This window comes from Stegodyphus dumicola, chromosome 8, assembly GCF_044657685.1.
Source record: "Stegodyphus dumicola isolate Sdum_Otavi_A_Nest chromosome 8, ASM4465768v1".
NCBI lineage: Eukaryota > Metazoa > Arthropoda > Arachnida > Araneae > Eresidae > Stegodyphus > Stegodyphus dumicola.
Genome location: NC_140775.1, coordinates 104646919 through 104664645, shown reverse-complemented (window position 1 = coordinate 104664645; position 17727 = coordinate 104646919). Strand labels below are relative to the sequence as shown.

Here is a 17727-nt window from a genome sequence, read left to right as displayed (position 1 = left end):
CGATTTGTATGTGAAGACTGATGTACTCATCCTTGCCGACATCATGGAGCACTTTCGAGATGTCTGTCTAAAGACCTATAAGTTGGATCCTGCATGGTACTTCACCGCACCTGGACTCTCCTGGGATGCCATGCTCAAAACCACAGAGGTCGAGTTAGAGCTGTTGACAGACTATGACATGATACTCATGCTAGAAAAGGGGACCAGAGGAGGTGTCTCTCAGTGTTGTAACCGATATGGGAGGGCGAACAACAAGTACATGAAGGACTATGACGAGAACAAGAAGTCCAATTACCTGATGTACCTTGACGCCAACAACCTTTACGGGTGGGCCATGAGTCAATACCTACCGCATGGTGGCTTCAAGTGGAGCACTGTGTCAGATGTGACCCAAGTAGCGGATGACTCAGACACAGGATACATCGTCGATTGCGACCTACAGTACCCAGCCCATCTGCACAACCTCCATTCAGACCTACCTCTAGCACCTGAGAGCAGGATGCCCGATGGCTCAAAACAACCAAAACTACTGACGACCCTCTATGACAAAGAACATTATGTGGTTCATTACAGGGTTTTGAAGCAACTGTTGCAGTTGGGGATGAAGCTCAAAAAGGTGCACAAAGTGTTGGAGTTTCAGCAGTCTCCCTGGTTGAAGAGATACATAGACCTGAACACTGAAATGAGGACCAAGGCAACCAATAACTTTGAGAAAGACTTCTTCAAACTCATGAACAACTCGGTCTTTGGCAAGACGATGGAAAATATCAGGAAGCGACTCGATATCAGACTAGTATGTGATCCCAAGAAAGCGGAGAAGCTCATTGCTAAGCCCAACTTCAAGGGGAGGACCATTTTCAACGAAAGGTTAGCCGCCGTGCATATGAACAAGACGAAAGTGATCTTTAATAAGCCAATATACGTCGGCATGAGTATATTAGATCTATCGAAGCATCTGATGTACGACTTCCATTATAATCTTATGAAGCCTAAATACGGGGACGATATCAAGCTATTGTACATGGACACTGACAGTTACATCTATGACATACAGACCGAGGACTTTTATGAGGATATGAAAGGAATGATTGACTACTTTGATACATCTGACTATGCAGAAGGTAACAGGTATGGAATACCGCGAGTCAATAAAAAGGTATTGGGGAAGATGAAGGATGAAAATGCAGGGAAGATCTTGGAAGAGTTCGTTGGCTTAAGATCTAAGATGTATGCTTGTAAAACTGAAAAAGAGCTAATTAAAAAGTCTAAGGGTGTTAAGAAATGTGTAGTGAAAAATAGGATATCTTTCGGGGACTATAAAAGCTGTTTGTTCTCACAGGAAGTACAGTACAGGACCATGAATCTCATCAGGAGCACAAAGCATGAGATTCATTCCATACAAGTAAATAAGATTGCCCTTTCAGGAGATGATGACAAGCGGCACATATTACCAGATGGTATCCATACCTTGGCTCACGGTCACTATGCGATAAAGAGCAACCTCAAAAGTCACCTGTACAGACGCCAGGCGAAGGATCAGCATTTTGGTAAGGCCCCCAAGAAACCTCTCCTCTATAATAGCTCGGCTACGTACTGAACATTTCAAGGGTATCACCAACTGGTCCTATCCCAACTGCTGTCCTGAATCCCTCATGCCTCTTCGAACTCCGCCAATAGAGATCCGCCCAAGAAACCTCTCCTCTATAATAGCTCGGCTACGTACTGAACATTTCAAGGGTATCACCAACTGGTCCTATCCCAACTGCTGTCCTGAATCCCTCATGCCTCTTCGAACTCCGCCAATAGAGATCCGCCCAAGAAACCTCTCCTCTATAATAGCTCGGCTACGTACTGAACATTTCAAGGGTATCACCAACTGGTCCTATCCCAACTGCTGTCCTGAATCCCTCATGCCTCTTCGAACTCCGCCAATAGAGATCCGCCTCCAGAACTGGCAGCACCAAGACTTTTTGATTTTTGCACCTCATGCACTTATGTATAGACATGACAACAACATTATCAATCAATTTAAAAGGGGTTAAAAGGAAGACTTATTAAAATAAATATGGACATGACGGAAGAAATGGAGGAAATAATGAGATTGTTTAGTCCAGACACAGAAGTTTCTTCAGACTTGAAAACTAAAGAGTGTGAACACAAATATGTAATTGGTGATGACTGGTACAATTGCCAAGCATGTGGTGAAGAACTGAGATATAATCCAAATAAACCCCCTATCAAATTAGAAGATTTATATTTCGAAAAGGCGCAGACAGCTAGAATGAAAAGCAGAATGACAAATCTTTATAAATGGATAAGTAAGTATAACTTTCCTTTCGAAGAAGAGCTTATGATTGATTTGTCATCTTTTATCTCTAAATACATAGAGTTGTATCCGAAGCGTAAGAACTTAATTAGCAAAGACTATATTTTATACCAAATGTTACGGAAAAGAGGTGGTTATGAGGTCCCACTTAAGCTACCTAAACTGATGACAACGCTAGCTCAGAATGAAGAAATCTGCAGAACCATCTTCGATGCATTAAATTGGAGCACAAATATGGGTGCGATGACCCCAATGAGTGAATTATAATTTTTAATAGCTTTCGTCGGCTATTAAAAATAAACTAAATCCTTCTTATCAATCCAGCTAGTCTCAGGATAGCCTAACCATTTTACTAGATATTTGTCCCCTTTCTTTTTGATGACTTTTTCAATCTTATATACGTTGTCTTTCTTATCATACTTTACCAATTCATTTTCATAAAAAGTACCTTTAACCTCTTCATTATTTAAATCCTGAACTCTATAAGTGATTGGATCAGTTTCTAATACTTCAGAAATGACAAATATTTCTTCTGTAAAAGTTGCTTGATAACCTCTTCTGAAGGCAGACTTATATATTGATATTCTTACTTTATCTCCTACTTGGTATTTAGGTTTATGTATGACCTTTTCTTTAAACAAATTGTGATACACATCACCACTGTTTTCTTTTAGACTGGCTTCAACAGGTGTCATTTTGATACTTCTGTGGTAGGAATTGTTATAATTTTTTACTAACTGACTCAATACATCTATGTATCTTTTTGTATTGTTTGCTGCTAAATATTTTCTAATTTTACCGTTTAAAGTTCTGTTGAACCTTTCCACTATGGAGCACTTGATTTCGACATTTTCAGTAGTAAACCAGTGAATATTATTCTCTTTAAACAGTTGTTGCGTCTCTTTGTTAATGAACTCGGTCCCCTTGTCTGTCTGAATTTTTTGAGGAATTCTTTCCTTAAAGATCTTTTTAAACGCTATAGTAACTTCTTCTCCCGTTTTTCTGCGAACTGGTATAGCCCAAGCATATTTGCTAAAAATGTCTATGACTGTTAGTAAGTAGTTGTTACCATCATTAGAACTTGATAATGGTTTTAAAAATAGCAAGTCTGCTTGCCATTGGTCGTCAACGTGTGATACGTAAGTTCTCCTTCTTTTGAATTTACGGATAAGTGGTTTGTGTTTGGTATAAACATCTTGCTGGTGTAAGAACTCTTCGATATCCTTTCTAGGAACATGCACCTTCCTCTGAAGCTCCTTGATGCCGCAATATCCAGTTTCAGGATCATAGTATACATCTCTCAGTCTAGGGGTGTTCTGAGTTACCCCGTCAACTTTAAAAAAGAACTTTTCCTTGATCCACACTTTTCACACTTTCCTTTCATAATAGGCCTTCCGTTGCTTGTTACCGAATTTTCAACATTTAGTGTACCTGTCTTCTTTTTACAAATCAAGCAATATGTCACAATAGCACCTAGTCCAAAAACTCTTTTGGTTTTTATGATAGGTCGGATGATAGCCCTAGCTTGTTTTTCTCCGAGTGGATAAAATCCGCTGTTTGGGTTTTCAATGGCATCTAAATCCTTTAAAAGCTCTTCATCTGCAACATGTCTCTGTCTAGTGTCTTTTGTTTGACTGTATGCTATGTCATGCTTCTTACATGCTTTATCTACTCTGTTAACTCCTGGATCCCCTCTAGTCAATCTTTTAGAAAGCTTTGTAAAAGGTCCACAGTACTGATAACCAGGAAGATGCATTTCTGGTGGATTGAGCTTATCTTGCATCCAACCGACTAAATCTCCACCTTTAATCTTTCTATCTTGTTTGCTCATTTATTAAGAATAGAAAATTATTTTTCGTACCCGTTCAAACCTTTCTCCTTTAAATATTTTTCCATGGGGAAGTACTTCAAGTCCTGAATAAATTCTTGCTCTTTAATCAAAGCTTCCTCCTCCGAAATAGTCTTTGCTCTCAAGCAATTTAGTAAAGACTTATAAAACTTGTAGGCAAACTTGTATTCTTCTTTCCTTTCTGCGACATGCAAGGATTTATCAATAATCTCTATGACACTGGCCACGATGCTCAAGGATGCTAAGGGAAGCAGAGCGAAAGCTGTCAAACTCGAAGTACCAAACAAGAACTTCGCAATTGTCAGAGACAGACTAACATCACTGTAGAATTTGTAGCTTTTTCTGTATGCGTACAAGCATGACTCTAATTTTTGTTCCATGTTTTATTTAAAGAAGAAAAACATTTCCTATACCTCATTTCAGGGTTAACTAAATCAAGCATGAAAAAATCATGAGGTTTCGTGACACACTTTTTGTACATACTATCGAACTCCTCGCTGGTGAGACTACCATCGATTTCCCTCAGGATTTGTTTAACCTCTCTTGGTTGGAGTCTAAAGAAGATAAAGTAGTTACAGTTCTTGCGTATGTTGATGGGTGTTGAGTAATATGATTGAGATATATAGATGATGGACGCATTTTTCTTCCTACCTCTTATGAATAGGTCCTCTATGACTTTTTGCTTCTTTTCTGTCACGCAGTCATCGAATACAACTAGATTCTTAACGTTAGGATCAAGTTCATCTACTGTTATAAAATCGCCCAACTCTGACGTGAATAATGTTTCCTTCTTGAATTTGTGAAACATTTCTAAAACTTTTTCTTTATCAACCTTCTTAACTTTTTTAAGGTTATGAATATCATCTTCCTCTATATCATTAAACTGCGTGTATGTTTCTTGTAGAGATGAATACTTGGGCTCAAAGATGTCTTTAGCACATACGTAGAGATTGTCAAACTTCAACCAATCGTAGATGAAGTTAAGAAGCAAGTTCGTCTTACCACACCCTGAAGGTCCGGTGATTAAAAGTCTGAAGGGATGTTTGGGTAGCAAAGGATGCTGATCAGCATATGCAAACTCTTCAGGTTGCGTGTAATTCTTTATTCGAATCATATCTTTATTTAAGGTGAAAATATTTGCTTTAAGGCAAAAAATATTTACTTTAAGGCAAAAACATTTACTTTAAGGCAAAACTTTATTTGCTAAGTAATAAAGATGAATCAATTAGAAAAGGAACGCATTGAAAAGATAAAGGGGCAGATACTAGCCCAAAAAAGATTGGGTGAGTTACAAAAAGATCTTAGAAGAAAAAACGAGCAGCAGCTTCAAGAAAAATTAGGTGTTCGAGAAATGTTAACAGAGTTTCATAAGCCTGTGACAGAAGAGATGACTAAGCAGGAAGTATCTAGAAACAAACACCTTAAAGCTGTTCAGGATGCAATACAGGAAATATCCTCTCCATCGTTAGAGTCCACAACAATTCCAGAATTGGATTATGGAATAAAAGATTTGGAGCGCAGGATTTATAATTTAAACTTAAATAAGGATATCGACGAGTCTTTCATTCGGGAAGAGGGTTTTGAACTACCATCGGAATTAGTGAACAAAAGTGAGGGCGAGCTGAATGAAATCATAAAACGCGCCAACGACAGAAATAAAGAATTCGGAACTAGAAAAGGGCCTATGAAAAAAGAATGGAAGAACAGTGCAGAAGATAATGAAGATAGGAAAAACTATTTAAGAAAAGAGTTGGACAAGTTCGACTACAAAATTCAAATGATGAGGAACTATACAAAAGCACTCAAAACACTCAGGGATGGAAATTATTATTCAGGCGAGGGTATCGATAGGGTGGAGCTGCTTTCGCGACTGACGGATAAAAGATGTGGAGGGAATAAAAGTAAAACGCTCTACAATAAAATCGTTACTCTGTTGGATGCGCTTTTGAAAAAGGGTGAGCTAACTAATGATTTTGTAAAAAGCTACTACGCAAAGTTTTTGAGCTAACTAAAATTTTCTCTACATATAATAAATGAGTAACTACATTAAAACAAAAGTGCATCTGACTGATCATCAGATCAACAAGTTAAAGACTGCACACAAGAAAAAAGAGGAGGTCACTCTACAGATCAATACCTCCAAGGCGCCAAATCATGATCTATATCTTACACAAACACAGATCGAGCAACTAAAGAAGGGCAAACGCATAAAGATCAGCAAAACACAACTGGAGACAAATGGTGGATTCTTGCCTTTTCTTCTTCCCATTCTTACTACTTTAGCTACCGGTGCTCTTTCGGGGGCAGCTGGATGGGGAGCCAAAAAGATTATGGATAAAGTAAGCGGATCCGGTTGCGGGGGAAAGAAAAAAAAGGGGAAAGGCGTTCTACAAAACTGGGAATCTCGAACAAAATGATTGAGGAATGCATGAATGGTGAGAGAGGATTTCGTGGCGTCTTCACATCAGACTTGCTACCCAAAAAGATGAGAAAGTTTGAAAGTGGAATTATTAATTTAGACTTGTCGACAGGGCCTGGAACACATTGGGTGGCTTACTACAACGATCCAAAAAATAATTTTGTAGAATATTTTGATTCATTCGGAGACTACAAATATAAAGGTACTACTTTAAAGGATGACACTATCCCGGCAAACATATTTCATTACCTGAGAACATCAAACAAAGAAGTTCGGTACAATTCAAGCTTCCTGCAGAAACCCACATCTGAGCGTTGTGGCTACTTCAGTATGACATACATAAAAAAGAGAAATAGAGGACACCCTCCTTGGGACATCTTATACTCCCTAACTCAAGAACCAAGTGATCATAATGAGAAGAAAGTGCTACTTTAATGAAACATGTGTGTTATTTTAATAGGTAAAAGCCCATTAAAATAAAAAAAAAAATAAAATGCTTATAATAAAATGACTCTGCTTATATTAAACTCAAAAGACTACCCGAAGTCAGAAGACTTTACTGTCGAATACGCTACGCCTCTGAGAATCAAGAGGGTTGCTTTGCAATCATTTTCCTTATGGGTTTCATGGTACAACATTTGCAAGGCCTATGAGAACAACATGCTTTCATTCTATGATGGAAGCCTTTGGTATGATCTAACTATTCCGGATGGAAATTATACTCTGGGGGAGCTAAACGATTACATGACGCAGTACTTCAAGGACGAAAGTCCTCCCATACAGTTTGGCGTGATATTCGCTCGACAGAGATTTGTGATAAAACTGAAAGAACACTACAAGCTTGATTTATCAAAGAGTAAGCTTCATGAGATTTTAGGATTTGAACCAAAGATTTACGAAGAAGTGAAACAAGAAGCCAAGTATGTGGCTAATATTTCTCGAAGCATCGATGATATTCATATCCATTGTGATATAATAGAGGGAGCTTATTTGAACCAATTTGCATCAGAAGTTATCCATTCTTTCACACCGGCTCAAGAGCCAGGCAGTTTGCTCTCTAAAGATTTTGACAGACCTATCTTTTTTAAGACAAAGAGTAACCACATATATAGGATCAGGATGCGTCTGACCAATCAGGATGGTGAACCTATTGAGCTCAATAATCAAAGGGTACTTTACAGGTTGCTGGTGGAGTGAAGAAAATTTTTGTACTTACAATAAATGAACAGACATAGACTTTACGGAGCAATCAAGAGGATACAAGGGCGAGGTTTCTTTGGGAGAAAGCTTTTGAACCTAGCTAAGAAAGAGGTTGAACAAGAGGTGCAGCAAGCAGTGAATAGTAAATTGGAGTCAATCCTTAATAAAACGATTAAAAGAGGCACAGGTTTAAAAGTAGTGAACGAAGCTAAATTAGAAGCTATCCTTGGAAAGAATATGAAGCGAAAATAATTTTACTGCATATAATAAAGATGAACAATATTTGGGAGTTGAAACAAACGTCAGAAGACGTCATCAGAGATATAGAAAGTTTTGAGTATAGAGAAATCAAAGAAACGCACAACACTCAAGATACGAGTGAAGATGCCACGTATAACTTTCACATACTCGATACAAACGCTAAAATTCTCTACTCCAAAGGATATATTCACCAAGAACTCAGAGTCCTAAAAGCAAATGGAGATTCTGTAGGGGAAGAGAACGTGACATTGGTGAATGGTGGAGGTTTACTCAGGAGAAGTATCATGACCATCGGTGCCTATGAGATAGATTCAGATGTGCATGACACATCCTTGATGTTACAGGTTATGGGTTTAATTAACTTCACACCTGATTATGCAACTTCGGAAGCGACCAATATGTTTTACTATATAGATACCTCCGATTCTACCGAGAGAGGATCGTTCAAGTTTAACGGTGCCCTTACCGACGCTACAACAATGACAAATTTTTTCACTAACTTAAGAGTGAATGATGACCATAACGAAGGTTTTACCAAAAGATGGATGTATACCCGAGATAGTCAGTCTGTGCACATATTTATACCGCTCAAATACATTTTCGGCTTCCTCAATGATTATGAAAAAGTCATTACAGGCTTTGATGTAAAATTTCAGTTTCAAAGAAACAGTCATAGGAACATGTTGTATACAAATGTACCTAATCCTAAATATAAAGTACAAGTCAAGAAACTTTCGCTTTGGCTACCTTATGTTAAATTCAATTCTTCTGTTGATGGTCAGTTTACAAAACTAATTCTGTCGGACCAATCCATCGACATTAACTGGAGGCAACCTAGAGTAGTCAAGTCCAACATTTTAGAAAATAGCAGCGGATCATGCAACATACCCGCCACTACTGATGAAGTGATGAGCCTTTACGTTGTGCCCCAATATGATAAAAGAAACGAAAACTTTTCTCAAAACAACATGCTGTTCGATAACTTAAACATGATTGATTGCTGGCTTATGATCAATAACGTGAGGGTGCCAAACATCAATTATACTATGGACTTTGAGAAAAAAGATTATTCGAGACTCTACGCCGCTCTCTTAGATGCAGGGCTTAACAATATCACTTCCGAAGCCGGATGTCTGATCAACTATGAAACCTTTAGAAGTCTCTATCCAATCATATGCTTCAACTTATCTTTTCACGATCCGTACGTAAATGTTAGCAACCTGATGATTGAATTTCACTGGAGACTGAAGAGCAGCCCTGATGATAAGTATGTATTTTACTTTGTTTTGAATGAGAGAAAGAGATGCAAACTCAATATGGTAGAAAAGAAGATCATAGTGTTGAATACTTTAAGGATGTAATATTTAGAGATTATTTTTAGATTTTAATAGATTGTAATCTATTAAAAACTTATTTATATAATAATAAAGATGGCTTGGTATCCTTTTGGAATATACTATCCCAGAAAAGCGGTGGGTCTTCGCGGTCCACCTGGAATAGGGTTTAAACTCACAAACGATGGGAATTATGATATGGAATACAAGGTGCTGAAAAACTGTAAAGATCCAGTAGACGCCAACGATGTCACCACGAAGTCCTTCGTTTCCGGAGAATTGGAGGATTTAAAGCTGGAAATTAGGACACTTTATGATGTTATGACCAACAGAATAGAGGAATTAAAGCTGGAAGCTAGGAGAAGTAATGATGCTATGGTAAACAGCTTTAAAAATTATTCGTCAGAGACTTCGAAGAAGCTTAAAAGCTTGGAAATAGGATTCAAGCATACTGAAGAAAAATTACAGGAATATACTCAAAGTGTTTATATATGCGCAGATCCTCCTGAAAGCGGGTACAGCAGCTCAAAATTTCAGAAGGTGACATTTACTTCGTTCAGTAATAATTTACTGAATGGAGCACTCATGACATTGAATGAAAGTGTAAAGGCTAAAATAACCTTCTTCGCACTCATAGATAATAATGGTACTTATCTTGAAAGTGTGGTTGAAGCTCAAATTTTAAACGGTAATAAGATGCTGCGGGAGTTCAATTATAACACCGAACAGGTATCATTTATAAACTATATTAAGAAAGATAAAGAGATACAAGTATTCGTTAAGACTAAGGACCTAAAAACTTATGTATACTTGAAAGTAGAAATTCTTTTGTGTTTATAATAAATGGCTGACGTAAATTGGAACGATATTTCGAAGACCGGTTTGTTGGAAGGACAAATCAGGGCATTACAACAGAATATAAGTTGGTCGCTCGTGAGTCGATACTCGACTCTTTCGGAGGAGTTCATCGAAGAATTCTCAAATCAGGTGAACTGGAAGGTCATTTGTCAGTATCAGACGTTATCAGAACCATTTATAGAAAAACATGAAGGTTTAGTTGAATGGTATGAAATCTCCAAATACCAGAAATTGTCGGAACCCTTCATGGACAAATATGCCTATAGTTTAGACTGGGAACAAGCTTGCAGGTACCAAAAGATGACAGAACCTTTCCTCGATAAACATATAACAAAAGTGCATTGGATAACAGTTTCCCACTACCAAGTACTGAGCATAGACTTCATGTGGAAGCACAAAGACTATATCGATATGGTTCTTATCTCTTCCCAACAAACACTCACTGAAGATTTCATGAGGGAATTCGCAGAACAGCTGGAATGGGAACGAATTGTCAGATATCAAACCTTTAGCGAAGAGTTTATCTTAGAACACCAGGATAAGATAGACTTTTGTCATCTGATGACTTATAAACACCATTTACTATCGAATGCCTTTTACGAGATGCACTATAAAAAACTAATTTGCATCCTTCTAACTAACATATGCAACAGAAATTTATATAGATATAGCAGCGAAAATGAACCTTAAACCTAGTAATTTTTTAATGCTGTGTAGCATTAAAAATAAAATAACTACCCGCAATTTGTTATGATCGTGTTTCCGTTTTCAACGTCCCGCGTGGGGAAAAAAAAAAATCGAAGCGAACGCTGATGAAATGACCTTGGAGTGAAACGTGTTCCTAGCTTGAGGAAATGATAAGTGTTTTTTCTTTATTCTATCGTATACGTCACGACCTTGACTGCGTCTAAATGCGTAGTATTAGAAAGTGACAACAGATGGCAGCACCTCACAAAACATGTTTGATATGTTACATTTATAAGACAGTTAGCAATTATTGAATACGGGTACCCTGGCTGAACGGTTAGCGCGCAGGACTACTAACATCAAAGTCCCAAGTTCAAACCCCGACCTCTCCCGGATTGATGTCATTCAATCCGGATTGATGGTCTTAACCTAGCCAAAAAGACATGTCAGCTTACTCTCGCCGTTGAACCAATAGAGTAGCATTCACCGTTATTCCAGCTTACTCTCGCCGTTGAACCAATAGAGTAGCATTCACCGTTATTCCAGCTTACTCTCGCCGTTGAACCAATAGAGTAGCATTCACCGTTATTCATAAGTGGGATCCCCGACGCTAAAGCGTCAGAGTCTTACAGTGTATGTCCTCTATGTTGTCCTATATATGTTGTATATATGTCCTATATATGTTGTATATATGTATGTCCTATATATGTTGTGCGAGAGGTGGCCTGTGAGCCCTGTGAGTCCAGTCAGACCACAACTCCAGGTGACTGAGAAAAAGTTGGAGGGCACTGCGCCCTCCAACCTCTACATTGGGAAAAAGTATGATAGCTTATCTTATCATGATGGTAAGGCCGTTTATATTTACTGTGTATGTGCGTGTTGTAATGGCTGTTCGCTCAAAGTTTAGTCCAATGGGGGAGAGTGTCCGCGGGGTCCTTCGGTCATGCTTGCGGGGCCTTCCTGGCTTTGTTCTCGGTACCTCGGCGAGCGAGTCCTTGGTATCGTTGGTGAGTGTCATCATAGTTAATTACTACAGCTTATGAATATACTGATCTCAGAGTCATTTCAAACGAAGGTTTCGTAAAATTTCGAGGGGTCTGATGAAACCTAGTGAATAATAAAAGCATTTAAAGAGATGGATTCTATATGTAAAGATGGAATTGTTACAAGAATTAAACACATTTAGTTCTCTCAATGAGTTCAAGAAAATGAGCGAACTTAATATCAATGAAAAGTATCCGGTTACAGAAATTAGAGAAATAATCACAAAGTATGGTAAAAAAATAATAGTCCATTTACCTGAGTGTGTTGTATCTTTACCGAAGCGATGTGATAACAAAGCATCTGATTATTTAAAGCTCAATGGTATTAAACCTCTTTATTTTGTTTATTTAGGAAGTAAAGATGTCGGGAAAGCCCAACCTGGAAACATGTTTAAATTTGAGCAATAACTTTTTTTTAATGGTTTTAGAGTCATTAAAAAATAAAGTAGGCTTAGTTACACAAAAGAAATCTGGTCATTTTTGATAGAGTGTCATAACCCATATTCTGTACCTTACTATTCTTTTCTTCGTGTAGTATTTGATACATTTGAATAATATATTTTAAAATTAGCGAATGAATTTCAGGATAATTATTATTCATATCTGTTTCTTCTTCAACAGCAGTCAGTAAATGCTGACACATTCTAGCAAGGCCGCACATTCTGCTGTTATTACCTGAGCTATATAAAGCTCTAATATCACCGAATAAGTCATAAATATTTGCCATCTTTACATATAGAATGCATCTCTTTAAATGCTTTTATTATTCACTAGGTATTATTAATCAATTACCCATTGTCTCTCCTTTGACGCTCTAGAAGCCATACATAATGGTGCACTGATGGTATAAATTAATACCCTCACTAAATATACCATGCCAGTGGATTATGTGGGGGGACGAATGCCCCTTGCAAAAGAAGCATGCGATGAAGAGGAAAAGTGGCGTTTGTAAAAGCGGCGTTTTCTAAAAGTGGGTTCGATTTTTAATGGAGGGTTGGAGAGCTATTGTTTTCTAAAAGTGGGTGCGGTTTTAATGGGGGCTTTGAGAGCCATTGTTTTAAAAAATTATATGGGTGAAACAGAGCCATTACATTTCTAAAAGTGGGTGGGATTTTTATGGGAGGGTAAATGGCTCTGCGCCAGCTCCGGCATATATACACTACTGACACACATTTTAATAACCAGAACAAAACTAATTTTTGTAGTAAGTGCACCTGTTACAGAATTTGTTACATTTTTTATGACAGCAGCAAGTTGGCAGAAGCGAACCGGAGAGCGAAATGTGTCGTATTACAAGATGAAATGCTTAATTCAAAACGAATAGAGTTATATTTACGAAATTTAATATTGGCTGTTAAAGGTTTCGAAAATTATTGCTTGAGTTTCAGTTCACAAACCCATCTGCATCACCAGCGTTATGTAAAATCATATGATATGAGTTAATTTGTAAATGACGCAGTTTGAAGAGATTTATTACACGCAGTTATTATTTTTAGGACAGAAAAGGGAGATAGCAAATTAAAATGAAGCGTTAAGTAACTATTGCAAATTAAAGCTGAAACAGCAAAATCCTGTTCAGTTTAAATGAAAGTTAACTTTTAATGGACAAAATGCGTTAGGTTAATTCAAATTAAGAATGTGTGTATAATTTATACAAACATAAATATTATAATAATTAAAAGAGGGAAATGAAACGAATGATAATTAAAAAGATTCCGATTACTGCTTTAAAAATATATACATGATAAAATTACTTTTAAAATATATTTTTTTTTACTTTTTTAATAATTTTTAAATAGCTAGTGAACTTTGCTTGGGACATTATCTAATGCAACTCATTAAACGTTTTGCCTTCACGTATGCGAATATTTTCAATACCTCTTATAAAGAGTCCTCTTCTTTCTTCATTTGGATCACAGACAGTTCCTGTGCCTTTTAAAATAATTTGTTTAACTTACTTGTACATTAAAGGTTCTTTATCTTCTTCACTATTGCTTCTTTCACCACCGACTGCTGTTACAGGATCATCCAGTTTTTCATTTGCCATTTCATATTTGTCCTTCTTGACTAACTCTTTCATTTCTTCTTCTTCCATGTCTGAAAAATCCTTCGCTGCCTATTAGATTTGTAATTTATCTGATTTCCTTGCCTTCCTTTTCAAGGGCTGATGCCATCAAGCATTTATTGTTTATGAATTCACTTGTTCCCATGCGAGTTTAATCATTTCTATGCAGTATCTTATATTGAGTTGCTTTCAAAATGCCATTAGTAAGTCCTGCTTTCCTTCTTCTAGAGCTTTATTTGCAGAGATGTAAACATGCCTGACATAATAAGCTTTGAACGTTTTTATGATGCTTTGATCCATTCGTTGAATTAAAAAAGTGGTGTTTGGTGAAAGGAATGAAACCTCTACATTTTGGATGCAACATTGTGATGCTTCAGTACCATGTCTTGGACAGTTATCGAAAATTAGAAGAACTTTAAAGTTTAGGTTTTGCTATATAAAGTAATATTTGACTTCTTTAATGAATCAATTTTCAAACCAGTCGTTAAAGAGAACTATTGCTAGACGGCCTATGCTCTGCAGCGTACCGCATAAATTGATTTTCTCTCACTGGAAAATGGAGAAATTAAATGGAGAAAACGAATATTTGAAAATCACGTTCTACAAGCCCGCGTTCGGCAAGGGTTTACTATGTATAATGAATGCATTTATCTAGTAAGCGTCAGAAATTTAAACGCACCAATAAATTTCAAAATCTTGTGCTATGTGATAACACAGGCATTAAATTTATCATTATTTGTTCAATTTGAATTTACATAGACTTCTTCATTTAGAAACTTTCAAACATTCAATAGTATAACATTAATTCTGGAATTTTTAAGATAGCTGTAATTCGAAATTGGTGCAATAATTCTCAAATAACAGCATCTTTATAATTTGTCTGTATCTTATTTTGTGCTCATTTGTGATATAAGCTAGACGTTTTGAGTCGCACCGACTTTTATTATCACAGAAACGATTTTAGACCCTAAAAATAACATTTCTGGTGCAAATTATGAAATACTATTAAGCCAAGCTGCATAAAAACAGTGAAAAATTTTAAGAATAACAAAACGTCCGGATAAATACGAGTTGTAAATCTTATCGACGGCAGTAGATGCAAAATGAGGATTTTCCTGCTTACATAGGAGAAGTTAGCATTTCTGTTATTGCTATGATAGCTACTAGAATTAATTTGAATTTATTGTTTGAATAAGTTCATGGGATTTAAATGAAAATGCTTTTGAAAACAATGTATATGTATAGTAGTCAGCTATAGCCCTAACAGTACAGATTACCAACAGCATAGACCCATTGCATGACAGGATATCGAAGCTATTGACGAGTAGGCATCAAAATTTGATATGGCGAACAGTCTAGATGGAAGCTAACCCAAGCGACGTATAGTAAATACATGGCATTATTAGTTATTGTAACTGTAATATATTTCATTTTAGTTTTCATATAAGCTTATGAATTGCTTAATTTATTCTTTTTTTCTTTCATTTCAGTGACACTGGCTGCTGTAATCTTTATCTTGTTGATCATTGGAATGTTTATCGGTGTCAGTGGTTATTACGTCTTTTTGAAAAAAAGAAAGAAGCCAGATTTCCTTGATAAAGTTCAGTTATATCCAGCTTCAGAAAAAGAATAATAGTACCTTTCATAAAGCAACATATGCCAGTAAATAATACAGTTGACTGCGATTTTGAAGTCATTCAGTTTTCACAATTCATTTTAGCCATATTTAAGAGTTTCCATGTAAATAAGCAAGAAGCTGGTCATATTTTTCAAGTGTTCAACTATAATATTTTTTTCCAACTGCTTAAGTAGAAACAAAACAAAAATGCAATAAAAGTAGAAACTCACAATTTCCAGTTACTGTGTCCATTTATTAGCTCTCAAAATCTCGGTTTTTTTATTATTAAAGTGTGCATTACTAAAGCGTTATATGTGTGCATTAGAATAGAAGGGTTATATTTTTTTCAAAATTTCAACATCTTTGATTTTTAAACTTTAACCATTTTATGTGTCGACACTTAATAAATTCTATATTCTCGTCATACCTATATTCTCGTCATTCAGTTATCATATATTTATCAGTCAGTCCTGTGTTTATGAATCATATATATAATTCGTTCCTGTGACATTTAGTAATCTCCATACCCCAGAAAACTTAACTTTGGATATCATTTAATACCGAAACTTACATAAGAAAAATTTTCGGGATTATTTCGTAAAAGTTTTGACCTGTTAAATACTGCATTTGCAAAAGGATGTTATTCTATCATTTATATTATTACAGTGCAGGGAAATAACATCTCTTCGATAATTAAAATAAAGTAAATCAATATCCTTAGATTAATGTAAACTAAGTGAAATTTTTAAATATTTAAATAACAAAAAGCTATGAAGTTAAAAATTAATAAATAACAATAATAAATAGAACAACAAAAACACAATAAAACAGATTTCATATAAATAAGACTTAATTTCATCATTAACTTCAGCATCTATTTTACAAATCTTCATTATTTTTCGAAGTCGCATCAAGAACGCAGGTTTCGCTGTATCCAGCCTAAATAGGAAGATACTCTGGTATAGCCTCCCGGGAAACCAGGTCTTCCGCATGCGTAACCAAACGAAACAAGACCCACAGCAAACCATCGACCTTGGTCTTGATACATTAGAGGTCCACCGGAATCACCCTAAATTTTAAGTTACGTAATTAATAAATCGAAAATGCAAGTGCTTGAAATTAATAAGAGTACCTGAAGTTATAATTGAATCAGTTTTCAGAAAATGCTATAAATGTCAAATTTTAGAGATGGAAACAGAAATTTGTATATTAAAAAGGATTGCAAAGAAGTTTCACAGTGTTATTACGATTTAGTAACATAAGGTATGAAACGCTGTCTAAAATACCGAACTATGCAAGAAGACCAAAGGTAATAAATGTCTAACACTTTTTCTCCCTTTTTAGTAAAAGCTTAATAAATAGACAAAATCAAATAGTATGTAGACAATGCAGCTTAGTATATAAATTATTTTTCAGCAAAAGAATGAGGCATTTCAAGACTGTACTTGCATTTGTGGCATCAATTTCAGTATACCCTGTTAATAGCAATCTCTTTTTCAGAAGACTAGTTAAATTTCTTCATCAGAATTGAGATGTTCCCCCTTAACTCTTCCTAAAACTTAAAATGTATAAGTGCCTTAGCATGCCTTCGTGGTGTAGTGATCAGCACGCTCGACGCGTATTCGAGAGGTCCGTGGTTCGAGTCTCGGCGAGGGCATTGCTCATTTTTCATCTCTCCTGCTTCAAAATAAACTAATGTCTCCACAAATATATCTCGAAATCTACGTAACTGATCTTCAAATCAAACTATAACTTATAATATCCTGGTCACCGTTTTATATTTCTAAATAGCTTAGATTTCATATTAAATTTCACTTCAGTAGAAACAGGCCTTCCAACATTTATAAAATGTTCCCAAAAAACAGTTCGATAACATTAAGGAGCTACAAGAAGCATAATACGTTGTATTTGCATATAAATTATTTTCATCTTCGTGCTGGGCTTGATAGATTAAGTTTTGCATAAATAAAATAAATTTCTTAAACTAGCTCTTTGACAAATTTCTTTTAAAACTTTATTACAAAGTTATTTGATAACTCCCAACTAATGCGATTTATTAGAATTAAT

General features: G+C 36.1%; 2 protein-coding genes across 2 annotated transcripts in view; one reads left to right on the top strand and one right to left on the bottom strand.

Annotated features, from left to right (window-relative positions):
* The window catches only part of LOC118190223 (uncharacterized), a 75181-nt gene extending 59289 nt beyond the window's left edge, over positions 1-15892 (top strand). The window contains exon 16 of the mRNA XM_035360899.2: positions 15533-15892. Coding sequence (XP_035216790.2) covers positions 15533-15675 — 143 coding nt within the window. The 3' untranslated portion in view covers positions 15676-15892. The remainder of the gene's footprint in view (positions 1-15532) is intronic.
* Positions 15893-16492: 600 nt separating this feature from the next.
* Positions 16493-17727, bottom strand: part of LOC118190224 (venom protease-like) — a 33975-nt gene continuing 32740 nt past the window's right edge. The window contains exon 7 of the mRNA XM_035360900.2: positions 16493-16729. Coding sequence (XP_035216791.1) covers positions 16571-16729 — 159 coding nt within the window. The 3' untranslated portion in view covers positions 16493-16570. The remainder of the gene's footprint in view (positions 16730-17727) is intronic.